General features: G+C 37.9%; 2 protein-coding genes across 4 annotated transcripts; one reads left to right on the plus strand and one right to left on the minus strand.

Annotated features, from left to right (window-relative positions):
* The first annotated feature begins 987 nt into the window (after positions 1–987).
* tram2 (translocation associated membrane protein 2) lies at positions 988–11,319 on the plus strand. Of its 2 annotated transcripts, none has more exons than XM_077220663.1 (11): positions 988–1,207; positions 2,926–2,989; positions 3,084–3,193; positions 3,392–3,508; positions 3,588–3,646; positions 4,788–4,872; positions 5,006–5,076; positions 8,205–8,309; positions 8,822–8,965; positions 9,053–9,207; positions 10,392–11,319. In XM_077220663.1, exons 1-11 carry the CDS (start codon positions 1,088–1,090, stop codon positions 10,466–10,468), a joined length of 1,107 nt encoding a protein of 368 aa, XP_077076778.1. In that variant the 5' UTR covers positions 988–1,087; the 3' UTR covers positions 10,469–11,319. The 2 variants fall into 2 exon arrangements, with proteins under 2 accessions (XP_077076778.1, XP_077076777.1); XM_077220662.1 differs by having other exon boundaries at positions 1,000–1,207; positions 4,788–4,920.
* Positions 11,320–12,283: 964 nt separating this feature from the next.
* Positions 12,284–22,178, minus strand: efhc1 (EF-hand domain (C-terminal) containing 1). Of its 2 annotated transcripts, none has more exons than XM_077220657.1 (10): positions 21,977–22,178; positions 21,508–21,732; positions 21,133–21,420; positions 20,898–21,050; positions 20,614–20,806; positions 16,022–16,242; positions 15,167–15,307; positions 13,876–14,089; positions 13,641–13,793; positions 12,284–12,476 (listed from the first exon to the last, which is right to left on the minus strand). In XM_077220657.1, the coding sequence occupies exons 1-10, from the start codon at positions 22,037–22,039 to the stop codon at positions 12,439–12,441; spliced, it is 1,689 nt and encodes a 562-aa protein (XP_077076772.1). In that variant the 5' UTR covers positions 22,040–22,178; the 3' UTR covers positions 12,284–12,438. The 2 variants fall into 2 exon arrangements, with proteins under 2 accessions (XP_077076772.1, XP_077076771.1); XM_077220656.1 differs by having other exon boundaries at positions 12,284–12,488.
* Between the last annotated feature and the right edge of the window lie 692 nt (positions 22,179–22,870).

Consider the following 22,870-nt stretch of genomic DNA (forward strand, 5'->3'; position numbering starts at 1 on the left):
TACACGGATAAGAATAACAAGTGTCAGATAAAACAGGAAGGCATTGAACTAATACAATATAATGCAAAGAGAATTATATTACAGTATAATAAATTACACTTCCCTGGTTTCACAGATAAGGTCCCTGACTAAAATGCATGTTTGGGCTGATTTAACTGAAAGCAACTTGCACTGATATCTAGGCTAAATATAAATAAATACATAATACATAAATACATATACATAAATATCTTAAAATATGACAGTGGCATTGTTTGTCTCAAGATGCACGCCAATAATGTTTTTTTATATGTTTTTATAAGGCACGTTTATAAAATCTATTTAAATGCCCTAATTAAACTAAGGCCTAATCCTGGTGGTTTAATCTAAATCCGGATTAATCTAAACCGGGCCACTGTGTTTTGTAGATAAGTAGCGAACTACGCGTTGCTTAAAACAAATTCGTTAGATCTACATGAAAATTCTTTATTTAATAACTGGCTATTCAAAGTTTTCAGTTTAATTCTTCAGCTGTAAATGATCATAAACACATTCTTTAGCGATACGTAGTTGTTGCTGTACTGTCACCTGGTATATGTTACTTTCCGCCGCGCTGGTAGGAATAGACCAATCACAGTCGTTTCTGATAAGAAAATGAATAATACAAAATAATAATAATCTTACAGCGATTACTGATGCGGATTTTAAAATCATTATTTGATTTAAAATTTAATTATTATTAAAGTATTATTAAATTAAATTAAAATTTTATGAACTACCGATTTCATTTAAGCCATTTTATTATTTTTATGAAAAATAAGTTTAAGGCTATTACTAGGCTAAAGGCTATTTATAGGCTATTACACGACAACATTTAGCATTCAATGTATCTGGAATATTAAATAAATTGTTAAACAAAAAGGAGTACATTTTCCTAAATTTTCCACCCAGTGGTCTGTCCACCAATCCTTTCTAACCTCTACCGCGCATGCGTGCTAACTTTGGTTCGTGGCTAAAGCGCGCATGCGCAGTGTGCTTACTAAAGTTTGGAGTGATTCGTGGAAGTTTGAGATTTGGAGGAAAAAAAGCTTAGCAGAAAACTTGTAAAATGGCTTTTCGCAGGAGAAATAAGAGTTATCCTTTCTTCAGCCAAGAATTTCTCATTCAGAATCACGCGGACATTGTCTTTAGTTTGGTTATTTTCATTTTGATTGGACTGATGTTTGAGGTGAGTTAAACAGTTTTGGATTCTCATTTTTTTCTTGTCTGTGTCTCTGCCAGCTATTTTTCTGCCTGCCTCTCTTTGTTCTTCTGACTTTTACATCAAAATTAAGCATGCAGTTTTAAGACGGACATTGTAACTTTAAAAAAAGACAAAAAATGTGGACAGAGTCCAATTTTATTTGAATGTGTAACGTTAAAGCTTTTGAATCAAATCAAATCCACGTAGCTTCTTGTAAAAGTCTCAGACACTCCGTTTATGCATTAATCTACATTAAAACATAAAAAGAAGTCCTTAACTTTATTCACAACTTAAATCCAAACATTATCACCGTCACCTGGGCCCAGATTTATGCATGTGATGTTGATGATGAAGATACGTAAAGTTCGTAAAGCATGTTTTAAAGCAATTTAAACCGATAAACCAGGTGTGATAATGGTGTATTTGAGATGTAGCCTATGATGTTCAGGTTTCTTCTGAAGTGCCACGTCAAATCTCTCAGGCGCCCCCAGTTTGACTGGCATTCCTGAAGAGACCAATATACGAAAACGCTTCATATTCATTTACATCATGATCTGTCGCTTATGAATCCCTAACCTAAAGAGAAAAAAAGAAATACTCGTTTGAAATTTCTAGATAAATTGTCTTCTCAGGTTTGTAATTTTAGTCATCAACACTAATGAAACTCTCTTCATGGTTCATTTCACGCACCGCATCTGTCATGCAAATATGTGTGTGTTGTGTTTGTGTTCAGATGTGTTTCCCCCTTTACACCTGCTGCTCTGAACATCCGTGTGTTTCATTCAAACACCTCTGTGTTCATGCCTTCATGAAACAAATCAGTGGAAGCTCATTTGATTTGTTTTGCAATTTCTCATGAATCAAACTGCTAAAATGCATGTGAAATGTCAGTAGTCCTCCGGCCATTATTTATAGCAGTTTTCATGAACACATCCCTTCAACTGGATTTATTATAAACTATTTTCAGTCATTTAAAGTCAATGTTTTATTTGTCATGTTTTAATGTACAACAATTGAGCAGACAGCAATGTTTTTTTAGATTGGAATGGCAAAGTATTGTACAATATCCCATTTTAGTAAATATTTGAAATTAATTTTATAAGTGCCCAACATTTTGCAACAAATACATAATAATACTATGGAAGCTTGTTTCCACCATTGAAAAAAATAAAATAAAAAGGTAATTGTGACCTTTTATCTCATAATTACGACTTTATCTCTTGCAATTTTCTCACAAACATTTGTGAGTTTATACTTTCAGTTGTGAGTAAAAGTTAAATACCTTTTTTATTTTATTGTTCTCTGGTGTAAACAAGCTTCCATACAATACAAACTACTAAAATGATTTAAATCCTTATGCATAAGACTTTATTTTAAATATTATTATTATACTTTATTTTCCACTGTTTGTTACCATGTTATTCCTTTGAGTCTTTGTATTGTATTGTATTGTCATTGTCTTATTTACGTCAGAATGAAATACTCAGGAAGTGTCTGACTATATATCTTTTTTAAATGTGTTCAAGAACAAGAATAATAAATCTAAATTTTAAATTTCAGCTGTAACTGTATGAAAGCACATGAGTGTTTATTATAGAATATGTGATCTATATACTGTGTGTGTGTGTGTGTTTGGGTAAAGGGTCAGATCTGTGTGTTTTGCTCATCATTGTGGAGAAAAGTTAATTTCTTCTCTCTTTCAGACGACAGCCAAAACAGCAATTTTATTCATCCAGCCTCAGTACAACATCAGCACGATGAGCGCAGGTCTGACACAGTCATTTGCTTTGATAGTCCGTCATTACCATCTGATGCATCTGTAAAATGAGCTAACGTGTGTGTGTGTGTGTGTGTATTTCAGACGGAGAAGTGACTCTGTATCATTATGGATGGAAAGACTGTGCCACTGTCCTCTTCTATCTTTGTATCACCATCATCCTACACGCAGTGGTGCAGGAGTATGTGCTAGATGTAAGTGCTACCATGAAATGCATTGTGGGTATTGTAGTTTTAATGTATTAACCATACATTTTGCTCTATTATGGGAGATAAAAAATATCTCCATTGATGGCCATTAGAATGTAGTTGTTGTTTTTTTTGCAAGCAACAGATTTCTTTAATGTGCATACCATATTATTATTGTTTCTTTTTCTGTGTGCGCCGTTGCAGAAAATAAACCGGCGTCTCCATCTGTCGAAGAGTAAAAACACGAAGTTTAATGAATCTGGGCAGCTGTGTGTGTTTTACCTGGTGTCCAGTGTATGGAGTCTCTATGTCATCGCCACTGTAAGAACCGCCAGATCTCACACAGCATATTAAACCTCATGCTTTCTGTTTGACACTTAATTGTTTATTTAATTTATAGGAGGGATTCCTCCTGCATCCCAGCAGCCTTTGGGAGAATTACCCTCATGTTCACCTGAGGTACATACACAGATTATCAAAGCATAAATCTCACGAAAACTGTCAAGAACATGTCAGAAGTCTAATTTCATCCAAAAATAAGGGACAAAATATATATAAATTTTGCATTAAGAAAATGAAGACAATTTTTGGAAAATTTTTGCAATGAGATTTGTGATATTTCTGTGAAATTTATAATGTATACATTGCTGATTAGAATTTATGCAGATTTGAATGAATGATGATCTTTTAGGCAGTGAGAATTTTTCTTTTATTTCAAAAATGGGTAAGAAAACATTAACAAAAAAAATAGAAATAGTAAATTCTGTATAAAGAAAATAAAACCTTTAAGGCCATACATTTTTATACACTGTTATTCAATGCTGTTATTCAATCAATGCAAACACTAATCTATATAAAAGTAAAATATTATGTTACAAATCAAATAGATTGAAATATGAAGACATCTTCTGTTTCTATGGCAGTAGCTATGTTTCCAAAAAAATGGTGGATGGAAACACCAAGATGCACAAAAATTCTAAAAATGCGCATTAAAAATGCATGCTCAATTGGGGGCAGATACTTTTTTTCTGTTTTTTTCTCGATAAGAGAAAATGCACATAAATTACTATGGAAACCCATTTACTGAATAAATCCTTCTAACAAAAAATCTCATGTGACTTTGCCTCAACAAATTATGTGATTGGATAACTGGACTAACCAGCTGACCAATCGCATCGCACAGCATCTTGAATGTTGGTTTGATTATTCTGAAATGCCTGAGCAAGAGTCAGAATGATTTGGTTTAATTCCATCCCAGAAATGTCTTGCATGATTGCGTTCACAAACACCAGGCATCTGAACGCAAGATAACATGATCTGAGATGCGAGTCATTTATGATGTTGGGAAAAAGAGCCACATTGGATTCTCCGATTGCAGCAACTTCCAATTGTAATACAGATATTTTGCACCAATTTCCCAGGAAGTGACTATTTGCTTCTCTTGAAACACATGGAATGGAAACTCCGCTTTATTTGCAGATGTTTTATGGGTTATTACAATTTTGTGCATAAGTTAAATTTGAAACCTTTGATGGAAGCGTCTAGTGTCAGTTGTTGGTTCTGTCAGATTGTTATGTGATTGTAATTGTCTTTCTGTCAGGTTTCAGGTGAAGTTCTTCTACCTCACACAGCTGGCATACTGGTTTCACGCACTGCCTGAGCTTTACTTCCAGAAAGTGAGAAAGGTAAGCGAAGACGAGAGGAACGCAGAAACATTGATGCAGGGGAGATGCGTAGGTATATGCATAATATAATTATAGTATATAATAACAGAAATGTAATAAAACTATAATTTTGTTGCTCTCTTCATGTTTTTAGGAGGAAGTTCCTCGTCAGTTGCAGTACATCAGTCTCTATCTGTTACACATTCTGGTGGCGTATCTGTTGAAGTAAGTCATGAACCACACATGAAAACTAATAAATCACAGTAAAATTGCTGGATTGACTTTTAATAAGTCAGGTCACCTTTATTTATATAGCACTTTATAAAATCCAGATTGTTTCATAGCAGCTTTACAGGTAAATTAACTCTGTTTGCATCATTGAATCATTTTCCGGTTATTTTCATTTCAGCAGCTCTAGAAGAAAATAATGTCATTGTTCAGTGTTTATTCAGTTCTGATATTCAATTATTGAAAACAGTGATCCAATAGTGTCAGTGCAGTCAAGTGTCCCCAAATAAGCAAGCCAGAGATGAGAGCGGCAAGGAACCCAAACTCAATCAGGGGACAGAATGGATTAAAAAAAAAACCTCGGGAGAAACCAGGTTCAGTCGAGGGCCAGTTCTCCTCTGGCCAGTGAATGAACACTGTGTGATTATGATTCAGGCTGCATCACAAGTCCTAAATCAGATTGTGGATCAGTATCATTCAACTATTTCATCCAGTTCCTTTTGCTTGAAGATTGGATTCATTACGCCAGTATGGAGATGAAGCTGGTCATAGGTCTGTGCGGAGGACTTGTCTGATTCTTGTGGTGTTTGCTGAGGATCTGTGCCGTTGGCTGGCGTGTCGATGAGGTCTTCACAGGGGATTGTCTAGTAGACACGGTGTCTGCGTGTTGGTCATGTCTAGGTGTGGGTCCACCTTCTAATCCTGATACAGACCTGATACGGCTGACTACGGTAACCTCAGGGTAAATAGAGAGAGACTAATATTAGCGTAGATGGCATGCCATTCTTCTTACGATGTAACGAGTACATCTGGTGTTATGGGGAGTGTTCCTGGTTCCTGTTGACATAATTGCAGGCTAACAATCCTTTAACGGATCTGAGTGAATTGTAGGAATATGATAATGTTTTAGGTATATGCCAGGTTAAAGAGATTTGTTTGTAGTCTAGATTTGTTCTGCTTCCTGAACAAGGCTAGGAAGACTGTTCCAGAGTCTGGGTGCTAAATAGTACAAGGATCTAATGCCTGCAGTTGATTTTGATATTCTAGGTGTTATCAACTGGCCAGAATTTTGAGATTGCAATAGACGTGAAGGACTATAATGCATTAAAAGAGCTCTCTCAAGCACTGTGGAACTAAACAATTTAGTGCAAAATGTATGCAATGCTTAATAGGGAGCCAATGCCGTGTTGACAGAACCAGGCTAATATGGTCTTTCTTACTGGTGTAGTTTGTAAATAACAAAGCTGGAGTTTGTTTATTAAAGGAATAGTTCAACCAAAAATGAAAATTGTCATTTTGTCATGAGTAAATTATGGTAACCAGACAGTTGACAGTAGCCATTGACTTCCATAGTAAGAAAAGAAAAATACTATGGAAGTCAATGGGTGCAGTCAATTGTTTGATTACCAACATTCTTCAAAATATCTGCTACTATAAATCTATACTAATAACTCATAGAGATTTGGAACAACTTGAGGGTGAGTAAAATACATTTTTGGGTGAACTATCCCTTTAAGTGTGCAAATCAACCACGCAGTAGAGCATTACAATAATATAGCCTTGAGGTCATGAACACATAAACTAACTTTTCTGTGTTTGTCACTAAGAGTATATTTTGTAGTTTAGATATATTTTTAAGATGGAAGAATGTGGTTGTAGTGATGCTAGAAATGTTGCTTCCTAATGATATCTCCCAAGGGTAGCATGTACAGAGTGAACAGCAACGGTCCTAGTACTGAGCCTTGTGGTACTCCATACTGAACTTGTGATGGATATGAAATCTCTTCATTTTCTGCTACAAAGTGATACCCGTTAGAGAAGTATGATTTGAACCATGCCAATGCAATTCCACTAATGCCAACATAATTTTCGAGACCATTCAAAAGAATGTTGTGGTTGATGGTATCAAATGGAAAAAATAAGATCCAGTAATACTAATAGAGAGATACAACCCCGATCGGAAGATTAGAGCAAATCATTTGTAACTCAGAGCAGTCTCAATGCTCAGTACGGTTACAGTACTCAGTAAATTAGAGTTGGGGGATATGGCCAAAAATTGTATCTGTGTTTAGTATCATTCTGTGTTTTATGATTTAAAACAAATATAAACTTGAACAATTTAATCATTTTAAAGTATTTAAAATGTAATGGATAGTGATCTGAGATGTCATCGCTCTGCTGCAGAATTTCAAAGGCATCAACATTGATTCCATGTGACAATATTAGATCTAAAGTATGATTACGACAACGAGTGGATCGCTGACGCATGTTTTCTAACTCCAATAGAGTTCAAAATATCTATAAATGCCTTTATACCTTTGCCTTTTTGACTTTATCTGGAACCAGGACTAACTTCGATTCCGATTCTTTCAAAATCTTTATGGTGCCCTGGTGGCCTATATACAGTAGCCTGCACAAATGTCAAACGTGATTTATCATTTACACTAGAGTGTGTTACATTAAGCACCAGCACTTCAGAAGAATTCTACTTGAAACTAAACCTCTGAGTTATACTGAAAAATTACTATAAATTACAGCAACACCTCCCCCTTTTCCTTTCAGACGAGGTTCATGTTTATAACAATAATCTTGGGGGGTTGACTCATTTAAAGTAATGTAATTGTCTGGTTTTAGCCAGGTTTCTGTCAAACACAGCACATCTAGGTTATGATCTGTGATCATATTTACTATAAGTGCTTTTGTAGAAAGTGATCTAATATTCAGCAAAACAAGGTTTATAATTTATTCGTCTCTTTTATGTTTTTTATTTGTTGAACATCAGTTAAATTTTTACCCTTAAATGGGTTTGAGATTTTTGTATTTACTAGTTCGGGGAACAGAAACAGTCTCTATATAAAAGTATTTTATGGTATGAGATACTTTTATACCATGTCTGTTATTTACACAAGCAATACCATAAGTGGTAAAATAGCAATGAAGTAGAGGGGAAAAAAATAAAAATTTTAGGGCTTTCTATACATGGATGTTTACATGTGATCCCTAAAACTAAAAAGTGTTTTTAAAAACAAGTTCATTCAAATAATATTTTAATTTAACAACTGTATAATATCAGATATTTGCATGAAGAATGATTGATTTAATATTTAATTTTCATCTCTCTTCAGCTTGACACGGGTCGGGCTGGTTCTGTTGTTTCTACAGTATCTTTCTGAGATGGGCTTCCATCTGTCTCGACTGTTCTACTTCATTGATGAAAACCACCACAAAATGTGAGCCAAACCTCCTCAGACACATGCCTAAAATCAGGCTTTAATTTCATAATACATTACCATTCAAACTTTTTTTTATAGAAATTAATACTTTTATGCAAGGATGCAGTAAATTGATCAAAAGTGACTGTAAAGATGTAAACTTTCTATTCATCAAAGAATCCTGGGAAGAGAATGCATCATCGCGGTTAAGCAGCACAACAACTGTTTTCAACATTGATAATAATCAGAAATGTTTCATGAGCAGCAAATCGGCATATTAGAATGATTTCTGAAGGATCATGTGACAGTGAATACTGTAGTAATTATGCTGGAAATTCAGCTGTACAATCTCAGTAATAAATTTGGTTAAAATATATTCAAATGGAAAACAGTTCTTTTAAATTGTAATATTTCACAATATTACTGTATTTTTGATCAGATAAATGCAGCCTTGGTGAGAAGAAACCTTGGACGGTAGTGTATATCATAATCTCTCTATATAACCGCAAATATGCTTGTTTTGTGTGTAGGTTTGAGATGTGGTCCGTTGGGTTCGTCCTGACCCGTATGATCACTCTGACTCTGATGTTCCTGGCTGTTGGCTTTGGTTTGGCTCGTTCTGAAAACCAGATGCTTGATTTGGAGACTGGAAACTTCAACACTCTTTCTATCAGGTGAGACAGACGTTCACGCTCATTGTAGTTCAGTACATCGAGAGACCCAGATATGAGAGTAATGCTGTGTGTGTGTTTGACACGCAGGCTCCTGGTGTTGTTCATGGTGTGCTTCACTCAATCCTGGCTGCTCTGGAAGTTCTTCCGGTTCCAGCTGAGCCGAACACGTGAGCTGAGATTAGAGCAAGCGGCCCGGAAGAGAGCGGCCGCCAAACAACAGCGCACGCTGAAACGAGATTCAGGTACATGCTCGTTCTAAATCACACTTCACTAGTTAGACCCCGATATACTTGTGTTTTCTTGGGGCTAAAAATAAATGTGAAATACCTGAGCATCGTTATTCTGTTAGCGAACACAACTACGTTTGTATGAATTGCCAGTGATGTTTCCACTGAGGAGGCAAGGGTGGGAAAATAATCCACAGTACAAAAAGAAAACGATGCAAATATTATGAAATCTACCGTTAAAAAGTGTATAAATCGCTCCTTTTTCTAAAGTGTTTCTAACAGGGACATCAGCGGTTAAAGTTACAGCGGAACAAAGGATCCCTTGGAATGAATGTAAAAATGGTGGGAAAACTTGAGAAATATATTTGGTTTTAATAAATGGAACAATTACGTTGTTAATGTAAAAATACAAAATAGATTTTTGTTTTTTTGATAGTGCTTGTCATTGTATTTATTTAACCTGAAAATGTGTCAATTAAGTATAACTGGAACATGAATTTATATTTAAAAAAGGATATTTTAGAAAATATTAATGTTATGTTCCATAATCATGAACCAATGGTCGTTCAAATGTGTTTGGCAAGCAGTTTCAAACTCTAGAAATGACTCCAAGCGAACTTGGTTTTGTTCTGATTTTGGCTACATGCATTGCGTACAGGTTTGAATCTCAATGTTCTGTTCACAACGAGTAATGTCTTGAAACTGAAGAAAACTGTGTGAACAACCATATTATGGACTTAAATGCAGGACTGACAACAGTGTTCTGCTGTTTTGTGATCATGGCCTTTGAAATAGAAGAATGATCTGGTGTGACTTCATTTAGAACAATTGAAGTTTATTTGAACCGTAAACTTAAAAGATTTAGTTTACCAATAAATGTTAATTAATCATCCATACTGTCGTAACCAGTGCTAACGTGCCAATTTTCAAGCGGCGACTGCAGAAGGCAAGATTTATGGCTGAACTGTTGGTCTGTTCTTCACAAAGCTTTTGTGAATAGCTTAGCATTTTTGTAGGTTTCTAGGTGAACTTTTCCCCTGGCCTCTGGGCAATAATATTCTTTTATTGTGTGTGTGAAAGCCAAAACGTGACGCACACACTGGTTTTGTAGGTCTGATGTCTTCGGTTACACGCGTGACGATGTTTGGTGTTCAACGTTGCATTTCTCTTCTCTAACACGAGCTGTTTGTATTCTGTAGTCGGTCATCATGAGAATGGACTCATTAAAGCAGAGAACGGCACATCTCCTCGTCTCAAGAAGATCAAAGCGCCCTAAACTTCAGCCTCATTCCAGCCGATGGCCTCCACACATCGAGGGCACAGGAAACAGATCATCTGCTTCCTGTTACCACATCAAGAGAAGTGCATGTGGCGTTTCTCTGAGGAAGTGACAACAGGACCCTCAACAGGCTCTTGTCAACGTTTCTAAACTTCTTTCCAGTTTCAGTATTCATTATTTCTTCTGCATATGTTTTCTAAACTTCACTCAGTCTTTCTTTATTAAAGCGCTGTTTTGAGGTTAGTTTGTTTTTCTGCATCTGCATTTGAGGTATAAAAGTGGCAACTACGGTGGCCTTGAAAGGACACTCATTGAGATGATTTGAATCAAAGGTGTTATTGTGAGACTTCACACATTCTGAGTTTGTAATGAACAAAATATTTACATGACAATCTAAAAGGAACCGGCAAAGAAACTAGGAAAATCCATGTTTTTGTCCGGTTTGAGGTAAGAACAAGTGTTGTTGTAGTGAAATTACCCTGAATCAGAGCGAACGCATAGATAACACACTCAGTCTTTCTCATGTAATGAGTGTTTATGGAGTTTCTGCTTTGTACGTTTGTTTATTTTATTGTATATGACGATGCTTTATAAATATTGAACCTTTTTGAATAGTAACACTGTTTTGAGTTTTCTGTCTTTACAGAAATATTTCAACTTTTTTTTGTTTTATTTACTTCATTGTTTATTTAATCATTAACTGATAATAAAATGGCTGACAGAAAATAATTAACATTTGGTAATGGGGTAACTTATGAGTGTCAAATTATGAAAAAGAAGCCTATTTGGAATTTTTTTTTTTTAATTGTTTATACTAAAAATAAAATAAAACAAGCATAAACTGAAAACAACTAATTTATACTTAATTTTATATTTAAATACCTATTTTTGCATGAAAGCTTAAAGGGATAGTTCACCCAAAAATGTAAATTCTGTCAGTATTTACTCTCCCTCATGTTGTTCCAAGACCTTCGTTCGTCTTCGGAACACGAATTAAGATATTTTTGATTAAATCTGAGAGCTGGATCACTCCTCCACAGGCTTCTTAAGGGATTGAAACTTGCCAGCCCCGAAAAGTCATTAAAGACATCGTTAAAATAGTCCAAGTGACTACAGTGGCTCAATCTTAAGTTTATCTAGCGACGAGAATACTTTTTGTGCGCAAAAACAAACAAAAATAACGACTTTATTTCAACTATTCATTTCATTCTCTGTGGGCCTCAAGTCAGTTCACGTAGTGTAATAGCGTAGAGCTACGTCACACGTAGGCTCACTATTGGCCGACGCTGGTCGTGTGTGACGTACAACAACAGAAGCTTACGCTGTTACATTAGTGAACTCACTCGAGGCCCACAGAAAAGGAAATGAATAGTTGAAATAAAGTCGTTATATTTGTTTGTCACTTGGACTATTTTAATGATGTCTTTAATAACTTTTCGGGGAACATGTGTCCATCCTTTAAGAAGCCTATGGAGGAGTGATCCAGCGCTCAGATTTAATCAAAAATATCTTAATTCGTGTTCTGAAGATGAACGAAGGTCTAACGTGGTTGAACAACATGAGGGAGAGTAAATACTGACAGAATTTACATTTTTGGGTGAACTATCCCTTTAATTTATATAGCCATAAATGGAGAAAGAGACAGCAGACAATTTATCAAAAAGATCTTAATTTGTGTTCTGAAGATGAACAAGTCTTTCTTGAGTAATGACAGAATTAAATTTTTTTGGGTGAACTATCATGATTTTCATGAATCCAAGTCCTCATGTAAAAGGTTATTACACCAATAAGACAAATTCATTTTACATATGATTGTTTTGCTCTGTCTTTATTGCACATTTACATTACAAGACATGGAAAAACAACATCCAAAAGCACAAAAAAAAACTAATTTTCACAGACGATATCTGTTGGTATCTTGAGGATTGGTAGCATTATACGTACGGGACAGAACTGCTCAGCAGATTTCAGCTCTGGAGGAGGTCTGCAGCTCCATCTGTCTCAGCTGTGAAGAGAACTACAATATGATTTCTTGTGAAACTCTGTTAAAGGGGAACTTGGCAACTCTAGCAATTTCTTTGCTGATTTTCACTTTTGTTGTCGCATGTTTTGTCAACGAGCTCCCCCTACAGCTGTGAGGCGTATATTTCACAACAATGTCGTAAAAAAAACCTCACTTGCGGCCCTTTCTGCAGCTGCTCATGTGCATTTGATGTTATCGGAGCCGGACAACTTTATCGTGTGGAGCTATGTCTACCGAGGTGGGTAATACATCATACACATTGAAGGAGGCGGCGTGTGTGTTTATGTCGAATTGCCGTAAAGCAGTTTGTGTTTCTCTCTCGTTCTCGCTTCTCACGAGACTTCCTATTTCGAATTTACCTGGACGTTAGTCTCCATGTTGCAAGGTTGGTTTTCCGCCTGGGAACGCTGGGGGGAGCGGGGAAAGTCACCATTGTCACCAGAACAGGTTATTAAACCATCCAAATGATTTCTAAACGGTTTTATTAAGTTGAAATAGTTGCGAAGTTCCCCTTTAAGGAATTAACCTCATGTTGTTCCAAACCCACAAGACTTTCATTCATCTTCAGAACACAAATTAATATATTTTTGATTAACGCTAAACTTTCTGTCCCTCCTTTGACAGCTACGTACTACCACTTTGACTCTTCAAAAAGTTCTTGAAGAAATCGTAAAACTAATCCATCTGAATTGAGCGGTTTATACGCCCTATAACAAACCTCAATGGTTATTGCGGAAGCTTAACATACAAGAATGGACCTCTTTATTTCTCGCACGTAAACAAACATGCTTGAGCGTCCGTTTACCACAACTGATGTGTGAATTGATGAATGTTTAAATGTGAATACAAGCCCAAATGAAATGTGTTCATTGCATAAAACGATTGAGTCTCTTCAGAAAATTTGGACTAAACCGCTCAATTCATATGGATTCGTTTTACGATCTTTTTAAATTGTCAAAGTGGTAGTTGCGTAGCAGTCAATGGAGACAGAAAGCTCTCAGATTTCATTAAAAAGATCTTCATACAGGTTCGAAACAACGTAAGGGTGAGTAATTTTCATTTTTGGGAAAATAGTGCATTTCCCCTTTTCACTTGACTGAAGATGTAACTGAAAGTTGCGAAACCACAACCTAACATAATTTTTACCTTCGCGTTGCTCGTCCTGGTCTGAGGTCTGATTGACCACAAACTTCTGTCTCAGTGAAGACAGTGTGTGTTCAGGGATGTGATGGGACAGTGACTCCAGATAAGTTGACACGTAACGATCAGCATCTGTCAGGACAAACCGATGGCCAAACACTGCAGAGGAGAGCAGTAAGAACACATAAGCATAAGAAAAAAAGTGTGATGATTCTCAGGAAGTCTTGCCTCTGATCTATACCTTCCACAGTAGCTCCAATAGAGAAGTCTGCTGGTCCGTAGTATTCTGGGTGTTCCATTGTGCTTCCTGGTTTTGGGACACGAGTCTTCTCTAGGAATTTTCCTCCGATGATGCCAGAATTACGTGTAGATTTCTCAAAGATGGCGATCATGTCATTAGCCAGGTAGTAAGACAGAATGAAGCGCCGTCCCTCATCCAGGGGATTCTGGGAATCCTAAGGAGGATGATAACATTGATATGTAATAAATAATGTAGTCATTTTCGCAAAATAAACCTTGACATGATGCAAGTGAAAGCTCCATCAATAAATCAAAAAATTTGTGGACATGTAATATTGATGTAAGATTTATTTGATAATTTTACCTGTATATTATCTTCCACCAACAAAACAAAACAATTGGCCTAATAACAAGACGAACACGGCAGCAACATTACTCCTAATAAAGGCAGGGTAGGTGATTTGTTTCAGAAACATTTTTTGTTATGCTGGTTAAAAGTCTCTTTGCTCCAAATGCAGTGATACGATGTCCTACCTTCCTGTCAATTTATGTATTGCTCGCGCAGACATCACACATTATCATTGTGTTTCATGCTATATGAGTTAGACAGACGTCAGTCACCGAGCAGCGCAACCGAAACAGCAGCCGCCTCTAACAGTTCCTCCTGAACCAAAACAACCAGCTAATGCTGCGTTCACGCCATAACTACTGTAATTTGGAAGAGATGGAAATCTGTGACGTTATACTCGGAGCGGTTCGTGACTCGAATTCATGCGTTTCGATGTCACCACTATCAGCTCTGAAATGAATCTGCAACAGTCAGGTGATACAGGTCAGAGCTCTAAGTTATTTATGTTCATTATTATTGTAATGTTATGTGCTTTGAGACATGAAGTAGTTTAACGCTGTCTCTCGTGATGCTCTAGTTTGCTCTCTTTGGAGACGCTCTGAAGGAAGGGTGGGATATTATGCTTTCAAAGCTAGCTAGCTATTGCTAGCCTCTCTGAAAATTGCCTACCCTACCTTTAAAGTCACAATGATTTTCATCGCAAACACGGAATATGGTGCCTGTTGTCATTGTATTAAAAAGGGAGTGCGAGTCCGCGGAGTGATACAAAACACATGAAAGTAGCACCGGTTTCATTGGGGAGAAGCAGAATGATCCTGCAAATCAACATCCAGAATTGAGTATTCCAGACTACTTTAGAACAAACGTTTATTTGCACACACTGTCTGCGTTGTTTTAGCGCAATACTCCGTTTGGAGATTATGCAAATGAGGTGCATTCTCACCAGCCGTGCGGCGTAACGCAGGACTTTGTGGTCGTTCTCCAGCAATTTGATCACGTCTTTCTTGGGCGGTTCAGGAACCAGAGACAGACAGTTCTGTAACGAGTCCTCCAGAGAACCAAAGCCGTTATACGGAGGAATTACCTGCGTGACAGCATGACACATCATCACCACAATATAAATCATGCGTGCGTTCAGAAAACTCATGGACAGAGTGAATATATGGATGAAGACATGGAGGGAAGGATAATGAAACATAATTTACCTCAAAAACGGTCTGAATAGAAAATATAAGGTCATTTTCCATGAATAGGGTACAAAATAGGACTTTTTTGTGTATTTTTCAGTAAAAAAAAAATTTTTTTAAATTGTAACATTTATTTACAAAAGTCATATTTGCAACATTTGGAACATTTTGTTATATTCTAAAAATGTACTAACATTAAATAATCAATTTTATTTTGTTAATAATATGTTTCAATAATATATATATGTATGCATATATATATATATATATATATATATATATATATACACATTCTTTTTTTTGAAGAAGAAGACTGATTTGCTAATAAATCATTCAGACCATTTGTTGAAAAGATGAGTGGCATAATGCATTAATCATAGTTGCTGACTCTAAATGGTGTATTTTTGCAATGGCATCACTAACTGAAAACATTTGCGTGATGCTTCATTCACACCACTAGAATAGTCCAAGTCGACTGTGGTGCAAAGAACATGAGTGTACCCTATTTGTGGAAAGTGCTAGATATATCACTTGAAATGACATACCATTTGCATACTAAATATAATTGAACTTTCAGATGAGTTTAGCCCAATCAAGAGAATGTATCTGACCTTCTTGATTTCTTGTGGTGTCCTAGTGTCAACAGTAAACGGTTTGAGCAAGATGTCGGGGAGATTCTGCTCAAAGTATTTTCGGGTGAAGCTGTCACAGTCATACAGAAGGAAGCGCCTCCCCATCAGCAGGACCTCCTCACCGACCCTGAAGTCTTGAGGAGAGAAATACTCCTCCACATCATGAGGGGAAACTTCCAGAACACTGCTGGGGAATGGCTCTGAGTCAAGAAAGAGAGATGTTTAAGGATTCTGTGTTAATATATTGATTATGTCAAGTGAAATATGAATTCAGTCATTTATTGTGTCCAGACTTCTATAAACATAAAAAGCAAAAAAACTGAAGCAGGTTGGTCTCTGTGTTCAAATTAGTTCTGCAAACTATATTTATGTCATGACAACTCTATGAGTGTTTGGCATGGCAATAGATATGACAATCTTGATATGTTTGGTCTTGTTCGGAAATAGATCTGCTGCTGTTATTGCTGCTGCTTCAGAGCAAGTATATTTCATTTGCTCTTATGGATAAGTTAACTACATGTGTAACTGGAATTAAGAGGAGAGCACTGTATTTTTTTATAAAAGCGGTATCCAAGCCAAAGTTATCCTTGGCCTTAGATTGCCGTAACTGTCTAAAAACTTCAGCAGTTTCGCTTTGGTCTTTTATACAAATAGATGTTGATTGGTCTCTCAGTGTGTATTTTAATTGTGCCGGTTGGAAGTTGACAGCCAGTTCCTCAGCTGATTGGATAAAGAATTTATTAAATTGATTTGCAATTTCAGTCCTTTCATTACTGACGATTCCATTTATATTTAATTCCACTATTAATCTTTGTTGTTTAGGCACTCGATTGGTAAAACTATTTAGGTGTTTCCAAAGTTCTGAACTTTTCCCTCCTGATTCAGCCATCAGCTTCATAAAGTAGATTGTATTTGCTTTGCGTAACTCCCTGACTACTTTATTTCTTAATCCTTTAAAAACAAGTATATCTGTGTTAGTTTTTGTTAATAATGAATGTTTGAGCGCCAAGTCTCTTTTATTCATAAAAAATATGAATATCCTTATTCAGCCATGGTAAAGCCCTTCTACGTTGTGGATTCATTATTTCTGAATCACATCTGTGAGTGTTTTCATCATTGTAGTACAGCAGGTATCTAAATCATGAGTTTGCTAAACATTATTCCAATTTATATTCTGTAGTCCATCTTCAAGTAGAGTTATTTTATGCTTGGTAATTTCTTCAGATAATCTGAAGCACATCTTGGTTGGCTGCAAGGTAAGCTTGACACAAGGTCAGTATACATGGAGACACAACCAGGTAATAATAATAATAATAATAATAATAATACGTTTTATTTGTAATGCACTTTACACGTGAAGAACACATCTCAAAGTGCTACAGGTGCACAGGTAAAAACACATAAAAACAATCAAAGACAGGAGATAAAGGAGAAAAAAAATTATGTTAAGAAAATGCAGTAACAAATAAATAGGTCTTTAATTAATTTTTAAAAACCTCTATAGGCTGTGGCGCCCTCAGGTGGTTAGGGAGGGAATTCCACAATCGAGGTGCAACCACCTGGAAGGCCCTATCTCCCAAGGTGCAAAGTTTGGACTTGGGGACCTGGAGTTTATGGCTATCAGAGGAACGGAGGTGACGGGTTGGGGTATGCCTATTAATAAGCTCCTTGAGGTACAATGGTGCGGTACCGTAAACACACTGATAGGTCAGGAGACAGATTTTATAGTCAATCCTGAATCTAACAGGAAGCCAGTGAAGTTTACGAAGGATGGGTGTGATGTGCTCAGATTTGCACACCCTCATCAGGACCCTGGCAGCGCAGTTCTGAATGTACTGCAGTCTCTGCATGCTCCTGCCCGGGTTCCCGATGAGGAGTGAATTGCAGTAATCGAGCCTGGAGGAGACGAAGGCATGAACAAGCTTCTCTGCATCAGGAAAAGAGAGGGAAGAACGGAGTTTGGAAATATTTCGGAGATGAAAGAATGCAGTCTTACAGATAATTTGGATATGGGTGTTAAATGATAGGTAGGGGTCAAATCGAACCCCCAGGTTTTTTATAGAGGATGTCAGAGAAATGTCATCGCCAGCAAATGAGTAAACGGTCAAGGGGAGGGATCGAAGTTGGTGTGGGGTCCCAATGAGGAGACCTTCGGTTTTGGAGCTGTTTAGCTGAAGGAAGTTATCACACATCCATGCCCTCGTCTCCTCCAGGCAGACACTTAAAGTGGAGAGTGATGATGAATAGAATGTGGGGTCCAACCTGACATAGAGCTGAGTATCATCAGCATAGCAGTGGAAAGCAACTCCATGCCCGCTGATGATGTAGCCCAAGGGGAGCATATAAATAGAGAAAAGAGTAGGGCCGAGAACCGAACCCTGAGGCACTCCACATGTAACTGTATGTGGCCTCGACCTGGCTCCCCCCAGGGCCACATAGTCAACTCTATCAGTCAGGTAGGACCGAAACCACTCGAGTGCTGTGTGTGACATACCGGTGAAGTGTTGCAGACGATGAAGTAGGATGGCGTGATCAACAGTGTCGAAAGCGGCTGAGAGGTCCAAGAGCATGAGGAGAGATGGAGAGCCCTGTTCAGCAGCCACAAGCAGATCGTTTGTGACCCTGACCAGGGCTGTCTCTGCACTATGGCCGGAGCGGAAGCCAGACTGAAATTTTTCATAAAGACTGTGTGAATGAAGGTGATTGTGAATTTGGGTGACAATTACTTTTTCAATGACTTTAGAGAGAAATGGGAGCTTAGAAATGGGCCGGTAATTTGATAAAATATCGGGATCGAGGGAGGGTTTCTTAAGCCGAGGGTTAAGCGCAGTTTTCCGAGAGATTGGAAAATGGTCAGATTGCAGGGAAGAGTTTATGATGGTGGAAATGAGAGGGCTTAAGAAGATCGTATTTGATTTGATCAGGGTGGTGGGAAAAGGGTCCAGAAAGCACATTGAGGGTCTCATACTGTGTATGAGAGTCTCAACCTGTCCAAGTGTAGGGAGAATGAAATGAGAGAAAATTGGTGCTGAGGTTTGGGGGATGGATGGAATGACATTGCAGGGTGTAAGATTAGAACGGATGGTAGTTATTTTTGTGGTGTAGTCCATAAGCAGGTATTGAGTTTGTGTGTACTCTGTAAGCAGGTACAGAAGTTTTGTGCAGCGTCATTGGACTCCAGACGGTCCTCCATCAATGCCTTACTTATGTCTTCGTGCTCCAAGAAAGGAGTTTGCGGGGAAGGGGCAAAGGAGGTCAAAGTGAAGACCTCAGATACTGGCCAGCTGGGTGGAGCTCGTGACTGGAAGCTGTTGGCTAACTTGAATCAGAGGCTTCGTTTCCCTCCTGAAATTGTAGTTACCAGTCTCAGACCAGACCATGTGCTTTGGTCCTCCACACTCCGACGTGTGTATATCATAGAGCTTAATGTGCCCTGGGAAGATGCTGTGGTGGAGGCCTATGAGCGTAAGAGCCTTAAGTATGCTGAGCTAGCAGCCGACGTAGAACAACGTAGCTGGAAAGCAAAGGTTTGCCCTGTTGAGGTTGGCTGTCGAGGCTTTGTTGATAAATCTGTCATCAAAATTCTTAAGGACTTAGGAATCTGAGGCCAAGCCCATCGGCAAGCTGTTAAGGCTCTCTCCACCGTTGCTGATCAAGCAAGTCGGTGGCTCTGGATTAAGAGGAGGGATATCGGTTGGGCCCCGTAACAACAGAGTCACTGAGTGGGGTAAAAGCAGAGGGGGGCGCAGCTGGGAAGCCAGTTGTCACCGAAGAGCCCTCTGAAGGTGTCGTGGGAATATATCATCGAAACGCCAAGGAAAGAGGACGCCCACCTGATGACCCCAATGAAGCTTTGTACTTTCCTCCCTATATCCCTAGACCTCTACATCTGTTTCTCACTCATCTCAGGAAAGTTCAATACAGCAAGGGATATTACCATCTCTTCCTAAAATGTAACAGAGTTATTTTTTTTTTTAGAATTTTTGCCTTTATTGAGACAGGACTGTGTAGATAATCAACATGAAGTGAAGTGGGAGAAAGAGGGGGATGGGATCGGGAAAGGTCCCCAAGTCGGTGTTGTAACGAATTCTGACCCTGCTAGATTATTAGGATTGGGGTTAGGATTAAGTAATCAGATAGCAGACTCAACGAGGAGGGTAATCATTTGGCAGGGAGATTCGGCACAACACCAAGACTAGAACTCGGGTTCCCTGAAGCGCAACCACGATACATGTCAGAGCGCTGCTCACGAGGCTATCCGCTCTGACAGCTCTCTATATAAAGTTGGATATATATATTAAATCCAACTTTATCCACATACATAGAGGTCACTACCGTAAATCAGTATGTACTACAGTAGGACTATAAAGCAAATATCAACTACAATTTTTTTTTAAATTTTGTCGCAAAATGTGACTGACTATATTATTGCCCAGCTCTTTAAATAAAGTTGGATGTATAAGTATGTCCAACTTTATACAGATCAATAGATGGATGGATGCTGTAATGTGTATTGTGAAAAGCGCTATGCAGATGAATGTGTCTTGACTTGTGTGTGTTTATAGTCTCACCACAGGCTGGTTTGATGTGTTTGGGAACCCTCTGTCTACGGAGCAGAACTGGGAACGGGTCCCGGCCGCTGTTGGCCTCGTGATGCTCACAGATCTCAACAGAATCATCCACAAGATAGTAATGCAGCGTTACAGGCCGTTTCTCTCCGTACAGAGAGTCCGAGTCGTCCCAAAGCGCAAAGAAGCGCAGCACCTGGAAATACACACAAGACCGCACAGAAATCATGAGTGAGAGAATCAATTGATTTGTGGGCGAACACAAAGGAGTGTGTGTGTTTATTTACCTGTCGATCCAGGGCGAGGAACCGCTCAAGCTGATGATTGTGGTCGTAGGGTGTGATGTGAGTTTGTTGTGTCTGAATGCGGCGGATGGTGTACGGGTCACTAGGAATGGATTCCGACTCATTTAGTACTATTCCCTGACTCTCCATGAAGTCCTACACACACACACACACACGTGCGCTCAGTCAAAACAAACCATCAGAAGCAGCAGTCTATAGAGTCAGTGTGTGTGTGTACCTGTGTAAAGGCATCGCACTGTGTTATCCTGTAGTCTGTTCCAAACAAACTCATGTCCATGCCAACATTAAGGTCTTTCCAGTGGTAAAGATCTCCACGCTGGTTTTTGATCAGTCTCTGACGTTTGATCAGTTTTCCCTGTGGAATTCCCGAGTTTTCCACCGGTGGCTCGATCACACACATGCTGTCATCGTCCAAGTGATAATAAATCACCACCGGACGAACGCGAAAGTGCTCATCCGGGGAGTGTAACACTTCCTGCTGGAAGAAACCGTAGAAACGCAGAACCTGGCAGACAAAGAGTAAAGGTGAGAGGTTGGTTCTGTTTCAATGAGATGGATGGATGGATAGATAGATAGATGGATGTCTCTTCACCTTCTTGTCATAAGCAGCATGGGCCGGTATGTGTTGTAGCGGAGGGTGTCGGTGTGTGCCTGTACCGTAGGTCAGGTTCGGGATGTCATTGGTCAGCTGGTTCCTCTCACTGTGACTGATGTTCACTGACAGAAGAGGCTCTTGTCCTGTACCGACCGCGGGCCGCCGGGGCAGAGCGTAACCGTTCTTAAAATCAAGAGTCTGAGCTCTGTGGAAAGCGGATTTCTGAATAACACAGCATACAGAAATAATGGGTAAATGTATAACAATATAATATCAGCATATCTCATTCATAGATTTACATAATGCTCCTTGAAAAAAAAAGAATGAATAATTAAGTTAATTTCCAGCAAAAATCAAGAATTCATAAAGATTTAAAAATGCAGAATTAGATTTTACAAAAGAAAACAGAAAAATGTAAAAACAAGACAGCAAAGTTAATATGGGCCTAAAGGTCAAAGTTTCTCACCGTTAAATTGCGAAAAGTGTTGCCTGGCAGGAAAGGAAGCCCATGTGTTGTATTTATAGACATTATGGCTAATTACTCTAATCTATATTAAAATAAAATAAAAGAGAAGTAACCAAAATAAGTTAATATAACTTGTTCTCTCACGGGAACTGCTGCTCTTCCCTGAAGAGGTTTTGTTTATATCTGCCTCCATGGAGACCACAAACACTGGAAGTTGTCATGGTGATGTAAACACTTCCATTCATGCAGGATGTGAATCATTCACCAACAGGTGGCGCTATAAGTTCAGTTTATTCAATGCAGTTTATTTAAAGCTCCATAACAATCAAAACAAAACCTTGCACAGGTCCTGCTCTGTACATGAGTTTATATTCCTATAAAAGCCATGCTGAAATATTATTGGAAAATAAAACAACAGCAGTAAACAAACAAGTCTGTGACTGTGTACAACGCAAACATCCTGCTGCTGTACAAGATTTAACAGCTCAGGTGTGAACAAACAATCCACATACATACAAATGTTGAGCCACTTCATGTTTTGGCTTGGTTTGAGTGTCAAGAGAATAAAAACCTTAAATATTACATATAAAATGAACGCTGTGTGGGCATGGGCTCCTAAAAATAAAGGTTTCAGCGAGAGGACGGCAACTACAGGCTTTACCAGACTTTAAGACTTATATCAGCTTTGTCAAAATCTTTCTTATCAATCTATTAAAATCCGTCATATTTTTTTAATAATAGTTAGAGATCCTTAATTTTAGGTATTGCTGAAAATTTGCTATTTTTATTTAATTTTATTTATGTGTAATTTTATCTTAAAATTTAAATCAAATATCTTTTTTAATATTTTTTTTTATCTTTAATATTTATTTCTATACTTTTTTTTTTTTTTAC

Source organism: Siphateles boraxobius, unplaced genomic scaffold (genome assembly GCF_051911475.1).
Source record: "Siphateles boraxobius isolate OS27281-9 unplaced genomic scaffold, OSU_SipBor_1 8, whole genome shotgun sequence".
Taxonomy (NCBI): Eukaryota; Metazoa; Chordata; class Actinopteri; order Cypriniformes; family Leuciscidae; genus Siphateles; species Siphateles boraxobius.